A 13,473-nucleotide genomic window follows, 5' to 3' on the forward strand; every position below is an offset into this window, starting at 1 on the left:
AGTATTTGGAAAGCCGTTCCTGTTTGTAACATTCTTCAGTGGAAAGAGCTGAGAATGAGAATCAAGGGAAACTGTTGTGTTGACAAGATTATAATTAAGTTTGAATTTGAACGCTGGTCTCTTTGTGAAGTAAACTGGAGTGTGGAGTGGGAGAACAGAAATGATTTTTTTCTCTCAGTCTTTTAGCAAATTGGAGATAGAGTATGCCTAAGTTTCCAGTCTTTTAAGCTACTGATTATTTTGAGTCAGCAAGACAAGTATTAAGGATATCTAAAAAGTTAGCTGTAAACTTTAATTCAGTTCAGCGTGCTCTTAATTTTGTTAGTATGTGAACTGCATTGGAAGATGCAAAATCAGTGTTAAGATAATTGTAGAAATGTTTTCTAGCATTAGCAGTTTGGGAATCACTTTTATGTCTATTTATTCTTTCTGCCTTCTAGAGCTTATATTCTCTGTGGAAGATGTGACATAGCCAGATAATACGTCACCATGCAAGGCAGTACCTGGTGAGTGGTATGACAGTAATGAGCCGTTTTGGGAGAACAGGGAGAAGCAAACACTGGCACTGGGCCATTGAGGGTGGGAAGGGTTTAGATATGTGAGGAGAGGGGGAGTGTGTGGGCCATGTGGGCCATGTACACTGCCTGCCCTGATGGCCCTGGCAGTTCTGAGGTGCCGGCAGACGTTAAAGGTGGGATGAGGTAATGAGTTGGTGACCTGTAATCATTGTACGACCTGCCAAGAAGCAGCACAGAGTGTGTAAGAGCAGGGGACCTAACAAAACCCTTGGGGTGGTGACAGTGGCTGTAGAAAGGCCTGCAAGGGTGTTATTGTAGTAGCCAGGCAGGAGACGATGGTGTGAAATGGATACACTCAAGAAGTATTTATGAAGCAGAGATGATAGGCATTTGAAAATAAATTTTTAACTAGAGGGGATAAGGGAGAAGTTGTCAGGTAACCCCTGGTATATGACTTGAGGACCAGTAAATGGTCTCATCTATTGAGACAGGAAACACTAAAAAAGGAGCAGGTGGTGGTGTCTTGAAGGGGAAGATCATGAATTCCTTTTAGGATGCGTTAGGTTGAATTTGCGAGTCTGTGCTGAGTGGGGAGGAAAGTGTAGACGGGAAGATGGTGCAGATGTAGAGATGTGGGGTGTGTGGACGGGATGACATGGTGAGGTCATAGCACATGGTTGAGCAGCTTTAGGGAGTGACAAGGAGCAGGGACTGACCATGGCAGTGGGTTGGGTGGCTGAGACTGGGGAAGAGGAGTTTATTGGCCATGAGGAGGTTCCGCTATTACAGAGAACTCAGTATTAGATGGGTGGGATATGGCAGTGGCCTAAGGGATGGTCAGGCGTTTGTAAAACCCTGTATATATAGTGAGTTTTTCTTTTATCTTTTTCTTTCCTCCAACAAAGTCATAGAATGTCATTCCACCCAGGACGAGGGTGTCCCCGAGGGCGAGGAGGACATGGATCCAGACCCTCAGCACCAGCCTTCAGGCCCCAAAATCTGAGACTGCTTCACCCTCAGCAGCCTCCTGTGCAATACCAATACGAACCTCCGAGCGCCCCTTCCACCACGTTCTCCAATGCCCCAGCTCCCAACTTCCTGCCTCCACGACCAGACTTCGTGCCCTTCCCTCCACCCATGCCTCCATCAGCACAAGGCCCCCTTCCCCCCTGCCCGATCCGGCCCCCCTTCCCCAGCCACCAGATGAGGCCCCCCTTTCCCGTGCCTCCCTGTTTTCCTCCCATGCCGCCTCCGATGCCCTGTCCCAATAACCCCCCAGTCCCTGGAGCGCCTCCTGGACAGGGCACTTTCCCCTTCATGATGCCCCCTCCATCCATGCCCCACCCCCCACCTCCTCCCGTAGTGCCTCAGCAGGTCAATTACCAGTACCCTCCGGGATACTCGCACCACAGTTTCCCACCTCCCAATTTTAATAGCTTCCAGAACAACCTCAGTTCCTTCTCACCCAGTGCTAATAATAGCAGTAGCCCTCATTTTAGGCACCTCCCTCCATACCCACTCCCAAAGGCTCCCAGTGAGAGGAGGTCCCCAGAAAGGCTCAAGCACTATGATGATCACAGACGCCGGGATCACAGTCATGGGAGGGGCGAGAGGCATCGTTCCCTGGATCGGCGGGAGCGAGGCCGAAGTCCTGACAGGAGAAGGCAGGACAGCCGCTACAGATCCGATTATGACCGGGGGAGGACACCGTCCCGCCACAGGAGCTATGAGCGGAGCAGGTAAAGCACATGTGTGTTTTTTAATGAAGTGCAGAGGCCCTGGCACAGGCCATTTTTGTTGATCAACAACCAAACCGAAAAGGTCCAGCTGTGCACTTCGGTTTATAAAAGGAAAAGCGCCCCAAAATTATCAACATAGATTCATTTCAATGAATGTAAGATTCATTTCAATGAATGTAAGCCAGTTACTCTGCATAATACAGTTGACATTTTAATGATGATCAATAAAAGATCTTGTAGTTGTTTGTGTGGATGTTGTATTTAATTACGTTCAGTGTGATCACCATATCAGGTTACAGCACTTGAGTTCTTTTGGAATTGTTGATCTGCGTATGTTAACAGTCAGGAATCGAAGTAGTTAACAAGCAGAACTTGCTTTCTGATGTTTAGGATAAGTGGAAGTTTATCATATATTATTGCTTTCTTGCTCTGTTCCTTTATAAAATGAAATAATACACATTATCAAAGTTACAGTTTTCAAAATGGCTTTTAATTTGATTTTGTTGCATTGAAACATATTCATACTAAAGAAAGTTGCATTTAAAACGTACTATTCCATTCCAGATTACATTTCTTTTTTTTTTTCCAAAAGACCAAATATCTATATATACAAGAGAATAAGGTTTCCAACAGACACTCATAGATGAGCATCTAGAAGTGCTCTGAAATTATATGCAAATTCTTTGTGTATGTATGTTTTTCTATAAGTTAATCAGTTGCTTACAGCAGATTCTTAGGAGATGGTGTGAGTCTATTACACCAAAAATCTAACAACCATTGGTTTAGATGGAAAAATAAAAATGCACAGATATCGATTGTACTAATATTTATTCGTACCTTCAGTGAACTCTTTATATTGATGAAGATTTGAGGTTTTCCGGTTGTCAAGCTGGTAACAGTGCTGCTCTTTGTGTCTGCTGTGGTGTGTTTACCTTCATTGTCTTGTGGAACTTCTGTGCTGAAAAGTTTGAGGTCCCCAGAGCGGTCACTCCGTTACTTGGGTTTGTGGAGAGCTGGTCTTGGCCTCTATGGAATCAGTGTGCTTCTCAGTTCCCATGTTGTTCTCATGGCTGGGGGCTTGATTCTGACTGAACATTTTGCCAGTAAACGGTAGCAGTCATTCTCAGTCCCGAAGAGAGTGACCAGTGCTCGGAAGGTTTGGAAGGAAAATGCTCTATTGCTTCTCCCTGATGCCCAGCGGAAGGTGGAAGGAACATGTTTCCTTCAGAGGTGACTGATTCTGGTGGGCCAAAGCTGACAGAGTTGGTAGACTTTTAAAAGTCTTTTCAGCACGACTTACTTACTGTTCCCGGTCAGTTTTGTTCTTAATTCTGTGATGGACTAGTTGGCAGAGGCCTGTGATGGTTTATTTTACAGTTTTATGGTGAAAATCTAAATCAGAAAGAATTTGTTAATAGTTTTCTTCAGACAAAGTGATTATTAATAAACCTGTCTCTGGGGAAACATTTTGCTGCAAACTTCAGCATTCTAGGTGGCATTTTTTTTTTCCGTTTTGGGGGTGCTGTAGTTTTTAGGGCTCTGCTGTAAAATCCTGGATTCTTCCATCCAGGCTTAAGCTTGGAGTTAATGTGTTTGTTTGAAGAAACACAGATGTCCTGTAAACTGAGGATGTCTATCAGTAAGTGAAATCAAGTGCCAAAAGAATTACCCTTAATCTCCATTATTCTAAAAGGCAACCCCTTTACCATGAAGGACCTTAGGCAGTTAGCTCATCTTTCTAAATGGCCTTTATTTACTTTGGAGTTGTTTTATAATGTTGTATTTGGGATATTTGCCCAGGAGCTGCCTTAGTGTCACAGCCACATTAAAATCAGCTCCTTTTGGGGTCTTAGTAGCGTGTCAGTCATCTGTCTTATATGGAATGCTTCTGTGAAACAAACATGGGGCACCTGAAGTCCTAGTATAACTTATAGAAGTATATTGGAGAAAAACAAAAGTTCACAAATTTGTGCATTAGGTTGTGTTAAGTTTATGCAAATTCTTTAGTCTGTCCTCTGGCTACTTCTCCCCTTGCTTCTTGGGGTAAGTGAATCTGTCCTTTTTCAAATTTCATTTTCCCTCTTTTTCTCCTGCTCCGAAATCTGGTTGAATAATAATTACAAGATCCTTTTAGGGCAAACCATTTCTAGAGGAAGTTTGTGAAGAAGTAGATGTATGCATTTGCTATCGTGAAAGATCAGGGTTCCTCCGGGGAGTGGGAAAAGAAGCAGCGGCAGATGCAACCAGTAAGGTGCAGTGCAGCGGCTTCCCACAAATGAGTAGTGTTATAGCACAGTAATCCCCATAGCTGTCCTGTTGAGTACAACGTGTAGTCATCAGAGAGCTAGTATTATGTATCTAATACTACGCTTCCAAACAGGGAAAAGTTTTTGGAAAAATAACCCAAGCATTGTTTTTCTTGCTTTAAATGGCTTTATCATATAATGTTACTGTGACTTATGTCCATACTGGTCTTTTCAGTTCATAGCCACTCAGAGGTAGTAATCATTATCAGAAATGCCACTCTTGAATGCAAAATTCTATCCCCTAGATGTTAAAAAAACAAACAAAAAATTAGGAATATCCTTTAAGTTGAGGGTTTTTTGTTTGTTTTTTTTTTGATGTGGACCATTTTTAGAGTCTTTATTGAATTTGTTACAATATTGCTTCTGTTTTATGTTTTGGCCTTTCAGCCCCAAGGCATGTGGGACCCCAGCTCCCCAACCAGGGATCGAACCCATGCCCCCCACATTGAAAGGCGAAGTCCCAACCACCAGGAAGTCCCTAAATACAGTTTTTATTTGGAAGTATAGGCAATTATTTTTTTCAGCAGCCATGCCATCACAAATTACATTATATCTTTGTCATGTGGTACCGCTCACTAGCTGGGATTTACTGCCTAAAAGTAAACTGTAAATTTAGAAGTGTATCAGGTAAAGAATGTATAATTCCAAGCACTGGCTCCTTTACTTTGCACAGCTGGTGTGTACCTGAGGCTTAAGTATATGTTAAAAGTATTATTCAAAGGAGTCTTTCTTGAGGAGGGGTGATTTTTAGGTGAAAAAACAATTTTTGTTTTAATATCTAAGATCTCTATCAGTTTTGTAAATTTTGATTTCAGTGAATTTACATTTCTTCTGTTTGGCTGTAGGTTGGGGGATTTTTTTTTTTTGGCCATGCCACATGGCAAGCATATAGGATCTTAGTTCCCAGACCAGGGATCGAACCAGTGCCCCCTGCAGTGGAAGCACGGAGTCTTAACCACTGAACTGCCAGGGAAGCCTGGTGCAGGGAGAGGGAGATGTTTTTGAGTTCAGACATTTTTGTAGTCTTCTTGCTGGACTCAGACTAATATAGCATTTTTTTCCCCCATTCTAAGACCTAGTAGTTATTTCCCTTAAATTTATTTCTGATATAAACACACTGGAGTTCCGATTTTTGTTTCAGATCTCATTGTACTTATTAAATAGACTCAGAAGTTATTACTCTTATTATTACTAAATTCTGGTGTCACATTGGAAGGTTCAAAATCCTACATTCTAGTTTTACACTGAGTAAACTCAGTGTCTCCATTTAGAGTTTTTCTTTCAGATGAAGACAGCATTTAAAGGTAAAGTGACTTAGAGTCTCATGACAATTAGTGATGGCTAGAACTATACCTCAGGCCTATAACCTATAAGAGTTTAGAACTCTTTCATTATAGACCCTTGTCCTAATCTTTACTGTAAAAGCTTTAACTGGCATATATTTGATGGATGAAATTAAGAGTGTTCTACAATAGACAGTTGAATCCTTTGAAGTTTTCCTCTTAGGTTAAATAATCAAGGTTGGCTGGTTAGAAGGTCTCAAGAGAAGATTATGATAAAATTCCCTTTGTTGCTCAGTATTAAGTATGACTTCTTTTTTTTTTTTAAGAAAACAGCAAGAAATGTCCAAGTTAGTTAACTTCTGTAACGTGAAACACTCCTTTATCCTCTAATAAATGAAGGATGAATAAAAATTCCCATAGTGAATAGTGAGTGCCTGCAGAATTCTTAGGTGAGGTGAGGTTCATTTATTCAGAAGGTGAATTCAGTGAAAAGAGATGGTGTTTTGAGTCTTTCTGTTGAAAACAGCTCTGTGTATTAATTCCTTTAAGAGAGCGGGAACGGGAGAGACACAGGCACCGGGACAGCCGAAGATCACCGTCTCTGGAAAGGTCCTACAAAAAAGAGTATAAGAGATCTGGAAGGTAAGCAAGGAGTTGACACTGGTAGAAGTCATAGGATTATCTCCTGGAATTCAAATTTTGTGCTTGTGCAAAGTATCAGCCAGGTCTTAAGAATAGCCTGAGAGTCTGTCCAAAGAGCCCTGTGAAAAGTTAAAGTAGCCAATTACTTAAAAACCTTTACTTTCAAGATGTATTGAGAATGAACAAGGAAAATCTTGATACATTTCCAAAAGTTAGAAATTATATGGGCCACTTTCTGACCTCAGTTGCTATAAAACTATACATTAATAATTCAAGGTTTTTTAAGAAAAACCTTGAAAATTCATAATTATGCTCTTAAATTTACTTGTTTCAAAAAAAAAGAGCAAAACTGCAGTCACACCTTATTTGGAAAAATGACATTGAGATTGCTGCAAATCAAAACTTGCAGGATGTAACCAATTCTATATCGATAAGTAAAATTCATGTCTTATGTAATGGTAATTAAGAACAGTACTCTAGGATCTGACAGATTTGGGGTCAATTATTAGTTTTCCCAACTTTGTTATTGAGCAGAGTAATCTAATTTTTTTTAAGCCTCAGTGGCTTTGTCTAAAATAAGGACAGTTATACTTGCCTTATTGAGTGGTGAGGGGTCATTGAGATAATACACGTAAACCACTTAGAACTGGGCCCAGTAGTGCCAAATAAATGGTAACTATATATCTAATTATTATCTGATCACTTGACTCTAGAAATGGGTAGAGTATAAGAAAAGCAGAAAAAGGGATTTAAAGATAAAAGAAATTAATGAAATAGAAAATAGAACTGAAGTACTATAATAATATTTGTAAATAAATGCAAGATTTCTTTGAAAGGCCGTACAATTTAAAAAGTGGCAAATCAAGAAAAGAAATACATACATTCCATTAAGTATAAGAAATTATACTTTAAACCTCCTTCATTCCTGTATTATTACAGGAATGAAGGAGGTTTAAAAATTATTGTATGTTGGTATAAGTACAGATATTTTATTTGAGAGATTTAAAAACTTGGATGTGATGGGTTGTTTTCTATGAAAACAAAAATTGCAAACCTTACACAAGAAGCAGAAAATTTTAATAGGCTGATAACCATGGAAAAAAGTTGAAGAAGGTGAATTTGTGCCACTTTCAAAAAAGTTTTAAACTATTTTAGAACACTGATGAAGATGGAAGGAAAGCTCAGCGCGTGCTGTGATACCAGGAGAATCCAAATGGCAAAACCTAATCAATGAAAAGAAACCACAAAACAATCTCATATGAATAGGGATATGAAAATACTGATTAGTATATTAGCAAGTTTTCAGTTGTGTGTTAAAATAATTGAGAGATTATTCCAAGATTGCATGGGAAGATAGGTTAATATTAGGAGATTTGTAACTGTAATCCTTTGTGTCAGAATCTGTAGGGTTATCTCAGTACCTGCCTATTAGATATTTAAAATAAAGTCACCTCCATTTATGAGTAGAAACTGGTAAACCTCGAGTATAAGCAGACTTCTTTAACATGATGAGAACATTATCTCGTGACGGACATGATTGATACCATCTCAGAAGAGCCAAATTCAATGTTGAAACCTTATAGACCTTCCCATACACATTAAAAGGGGTCCTGTAAATCATTGAGGACCCACATTAAATAAAGACAAGGGGGCCCAATTGCTTACCACTGTCACCTGATGCATAGCTAAATCAACAAGCAAACGAAAAACATTGCATCCTTGTGTGTCCCAGGTATTGTACTGGTTGCGGTGATATAGTCATTAACAAGAGTCCCCACTTTTCAGGAATAAGAAAGTTAAGTACTGTGAGAAGTGCTTTTGGTAGAGCAATTAATTACATGTTGCTCTGGGAACACAGCAGCCCATAACTCAGTTTAGGGTAGTCACAGAGAAATTGACATTTTACTGATACCTAGAGTATGAGTAGGAATGCATGAGGGAAGGGGGATGGTAGGGGAAGAGAGAGAGCAGGTGTGAAGGTTGCAGTATGGAGAATTGGTCTCAGAGGATCAAGCCTCGAGGTAGGGAAATGAGTTTAGAAGGCTTTTGTTAGTAATCCACAGAAGAAATGGTTGTGCCTAGACCGGCACAGTGACAGTGGCGATGGGGAAAGATAGAGGTAATTGAGAGATCGATGAGGGACGCAGGAGGACTTGATAACTGATCGTGAGGAAGAGGCGGCAGCAGTCATCATCGAGGTCTGGTGTTCCCCTTTGAGGGCTGGGAACACTCAGAAACAGGTAAAGAAAGTTCAGTTCGGGGCAAGTGGGATTTGAGAATCTGTGAGACAACCAGATGGAATTGTGTGGTAGTTATTTGGACACAGAGGTGCAAGGTTCAGAAAAGAGATCCTAGCTGGAAATACTAAATGCCATGGATTAGATGAGGTCAGCTGGGAAGAGTTTGTTCAGTGAGAAAAAGGGCCTGAGGAGGAGGAGAAGAAGGAGGGGATGAGAATAGGAAACAAGTCAAGATACTGCGTTGGTGGAAATCATTGAGGACCGTCTGAGGCTGATGGTTTTTAATGTGCTGTGCTAGAAATCTCTTCAGTCTGCTGGTTTCTTCCCCATGCCCAGTAGCTTGTGGAGAAGGCAGAGACTTGGATTCTGTGAGTCTAACTAATGCAGTAGATGAGAAAATAAAAATTACAGATGTAAATCCTGTAAAGGAGGGAGAGTTATCATAGTTGTAATATAGCATCTTGTTAAAAAACAATTTCGAGTTTGGATTTTGAAATTTGAAATTCCTGAGACACCTACCTAAAAAAGATGTTTTGTTCCTGTTTTGAAATGTCCCTCTCAAAGTGTTAAAAAAAAAAAAAGAAAGAAAGAAAGAAAGAAAAGAATACTAATTGTTGTTCACAATAGACAACCCTGACCATCCATTATTCAAGATACCTGCCTAAGGGGATGGGGTGACAATGTCTTCTGCCTGTGTTTCTTGATGATAATAATAAACATTTGGTGGGATTTTTAGTACATGTCAAAATGTCTGTGTCAAACAACCATATTAGCATTTAACTACCACTTATTAGCTGTGTGATAGTGGGCGAGTGATATAATTTCTAATTGTTTCCTCTCTAGGGGATGTTTATATCTGCCTCAGGATTCTTGTAAGGACTAAGTGTGTCAGGGTGCTTACAAGAGTGTCAGGCTCTTAGGAAGCACCACAAATGAATAAACAAACAAACAAACGAAACCACACCACTGGGAGCCAAGATTTGCCATTATTAGCTAATGATATTATCAGGAAAATTCAAGAGAATTAGCTAAGAAACATGAGAATTAACTCACTGAAGTTATAAAATAAACATACTATAATTAATAGCCTTCCTAAATACTAGTAATACCTACTTGGAAAATATAACAGGGAAAAAAATGTAGATTGACTACAGAAAATTTAAATTAATAAAAATTAAATATCTTATTAAACTTAAAAAATATATAGATCAATGGGAAGAAAACTTCCCATTGTAAGTGTAGTAGATGACAAAGAAGCTGATGTAAATGAATGGAGGGCATGCCATATTCCTGTAGTGGAAGTGGAAGACAGGGTTATAAAATACCAGTTTTCTTCCAAAAACAGCTGTAGTTTTTGGCGGCATTGGTGGTATAGTGGTGAGTATAGATGCCTTCCAAAAAATCTATTTTAATGTAAGTTCGGTTGAAGTACCAGTTTTAGTAATCTAAAATTCTTCTTTGGAATAGAAGTGAGTATAATGAAGAAAAATAATAATGCACAATTTGGTATGGATATAGATAGATGAATGAAACAAATATTGAACAACTTTCAAGTATATATAAAATTTTACATCTATCATGGAGCTGTTTTTTCAAATCAGAGGAGAAACTGACGTGGGAACAATTAGCAAGCCATATGGAAAAAAAATTGAATTCAGGTTTCTGCCTTAGGTCTTGGACAGATACAGTAAAAAAATTTAATGTTAAAAGTAACTGAAGAAAATATAAAATATTTATTTAACCTTGGGATGGGAAAGGATTATAAGCGTAACACTAAGACTGGAAACAAACAAACAAATCTCTAGATTTGGCCATATAAAAATTGTATGTAGCCATAAGCAGAATTATAAGGAAAACAAAAAACTGACAAAGGTTACATTACTTATGACAGCAGACAAGTGATTATTTTAATAAAAAACTCTTTCAATAAACAAAAAAGACTATAATCCTAATTTTAAAAATATTGGCATGGCATATTGACTCAGATGTTCAGAAAAGAAGTGAATGTGAAACGTGTCATTTCAGTAGTGACAAATTAAATGAGATACTCTTCATAAGCATGGAAAAGATTAAAAACAATCATGTTGACAAGATGTGTAGAAATGGGAAATCACATATGGTTTTGATGGTAATCTAAACTGGTACTGCCTATCTGTAGAGAAGCCTTAAAAAAAGTACACACTCTGTGTGTGAAATAATCTGACAAGTCTGCAGAGAACCCAAGTGTGTTTACAGTAGCATTGTTTACAGTGGCAAAAAAAAAAATAGTAACAACCTAAGTGACTGATCAGATTTGTCAAATTATGGTATATACATATAAAAGAATAATATGAACTTATTAAAAATGGTTCAGATATAGATGTATTGAAGTAGAATGATGTTCCTGATTTACTACTGAGTTGTGGAGAGCAGGCTATAGAGTTTCTTTTTTGTTAAAACTTGTATGTTTACATATCTGTATCTTTTAACACATTTGTGAAATATAGCGGTTATCTCTGAGTGGTGTTACAGGTGATTTTTGTCTTGTTTTTGTTAATGCTTTATTATTTTTCTACAGTGAACATATATACATTTTACTTCACAGTACATTTTTTTTTCTGGTAACAAACCTAGTGATGTACATGTAATATTTGGAAGTTTTATCAATAAGTAATATATATAACCCTTCTAATCACTCACCCTTTTCCCCCTGATGTATACACACTCACACTTACCCTGTCATAAAATCAGGAGTGAATGGTAGAGTTGATGGAAAAAGTTAATTTGTGACTTTGACCCAGGTGTAAACTTTCTTGGATAATAGTGACTCTTATTATCAGGTTGCCAGCACAACACTAATAAAGCGGTTACTCTCCTTGGCTGGATTCTCAAGGCCTTTATGGTTTCACCTGAATTTCTTGGGCTTAATTTAAAACCTATCCTATAAGTTTTTCCCTCCAAGCACATCCATAGGCTGGGCCTTTGCAAATTTCATGCCCCAGAGATTCAAGGAGATAGAATTGCTTTTTTCCTTTTTAATTGAGTTAGTATTTGTGGGGTTTCGAATTAGGCAAAGTGGTGGTTCATTAAGCAGTAATACCCAAGTGTGCACTTCCAGAGAGATGCTTAGGGATAGTATAACTGGTTCACTCTTGGATTATGGTCCTCAGGCTAAATTTATGGCCAAGTTGAGACCATGTTTTGTGAAGATCTTTTTCTTTTTTCTTGGCAAAGCAGGATGTAGAGGATTCAAAACTAGCATGCTCAATGCTGAGATTGTCTATATATGTGGAGATTTCCAAATATTTCCCAGATATCTTTCTCTTCCAGGAGTTATGGTTTGCCGGGTGCTTCTGAACCTGCTGGATGCACACCAGAATTATCTGGGGAGATTATTAAAAATACAGATTCTTGGGCCCCACCCCCGGAGACTGTGAATCAGTAAGTAGATCTGGGGTAGGGCCTGGGAATTTGTATTTTTAAACAAATAACTTCAGGTGATTCTGATGTCACCAGACTGGTGTCAGGGGGTCACTGGTGAATATGGTGGTTTGCCATGACGTTTTTCTTTTAGGTAAAAAATGAACTGAAGAGGTGAAATAGAACAGTTTTACAATGGATGAACATTTTTAATAATTAGCCTCCTTCGTCCCCTTTTGAAGTCGCTCCCCAAGTAGGGAGAAGAAGAGAGCTCGTTGGGAGGAAGAAAAAGACAGATGGAGTGACAACCAGAGCTCCGGCAAAGAGAAGAATGGTAGCTCAGTCAAGGAAAGAGAGCCGGAGGAGTCGCTGCCCGACAGAAATGAGGAGGACGACGACGAGCTCCTTAAGCCTGTGTGGATCCGATGCACCCACTCAGAAAGCTACTACTCCAGTGACCCCATGGATCAGGTGGTAGGTCTGAAGTAGGAGAGGAGCTGTGGACCAGAGCTGCTCAGCCTCGGTACTATGGGCGTCTTGGGCCAGATAATTCCTTGTGGCGGGGCCCGCCCTGTGCATTGTCAGATGTTGAGCAGCATCTCTGGGCTCTACGCACTGGAGGCCAGTAGCACCCTCTGCTCGTTGTGATAACCAAAGCTGTCCTCTGATATTGCCACATGTCCCCTGGGGGTGACAGAATACCCCTCCCCGCCCCTCCGGTTGAGAACCACTGCTGTAGACCAAAGCTGCTTTACAAACGCAAGAGTGCAGCAGGTTAATGAAAGGATCTCTGCATTCTGCACTTTTTATGACACTGCTAGTCTTAATACTGGTGGTTTTGTAAGCCCTCACTCCTAGCTGCTTTATGCCTTTTGTGATCTATAGCCGTGTGTGTGTGTGTGTGTGTGTGTGTGTGTGTGTGTGTGTGTGTGTGTGTCCCCTCAAAATGAGAAGCAAGGGAGAATTGAGTTTGTCTCTTACAAGTCTATCCTTGACCAAAGGTAGCCATAGCAAGTTTCCCGAGCACATTGCTGGTTTTGTGGAGTGGCAGGTGTCATTGCCTTTGGTGGGCTCTTGAGAGACTCAGCACACGTGCTGTGGGAGATGGGGCTCCTGGGGCTCGGCAGCCACACCTCATTGAAGTGGGGACCCCACGACCTCCATATGCTCACTTCTTTTCTTTCTTCCATCTCCATTTTATTTTCTGTCACTCTCCTTTCTTTTTTCTCTTTCTCTCTCCCAATAGGTGTCATGCCTCTATCCCATTAATTTAGGTGTATTTGCCATGCGATGGACGTACAGTAATGTTCATTGATTAAATGAATGAGTGAAGGAATGGATATCTA

The 13,473-nt window shown here is 39.8% G+C and overlaps 1 protein-coding gene across 4 annotated transcripts in view; it reads left to right on the forward strand.

Moving 5' to 3' along the window:
- Positions 1-13,473, forward strand: part of DROSHA (drosha ribonuclease III) — a 129,723-nt gene that overhangs the window by 1,904 nt on the left and 114,346 nt on the right. For 2 of the 4 annotated variants that reach the window (XM_082836166.1, XM_082836167.1), the window contains exons 3-7: positions 441-506; positions 1,424-2,257; positions 6,396-6,488; positions 12,038-12,148; positions 12,370-12,601. In XM_082836166.1, coding sequence (XP_082692292.1) covers positions 490-506; positions 1,424-2,257; positions 6,396-6,488; positions 12,038-12,148; positions 12,370-12,601 — 1,287 coding nt within the window. In that variant the 5' untranslated portion in view covers positions 441-489. The remainder of the gene's footprint in view (positions 1-440; positions 507-1,423; positions 2,258-6,395; positions 6,489-12,037; positions 12,149-12,369; positions 12,602-13,473) is intronic. The other 2 variants (XM_082836169.1, XM_082836168.1) reach the window with 2 other exon arrangements.

Source organism: Leucopleurus acutus (genome assembly GCF_964270905.1).
Source record: "Leucopleurus acutus genome assembly, chromosome: 3".
NCBI lineage: Eukaryota > Metazoa > Chordata > Mammalia > Artiodactyla > Delphinidae > Leucopleurus > Leucopleurus acutus.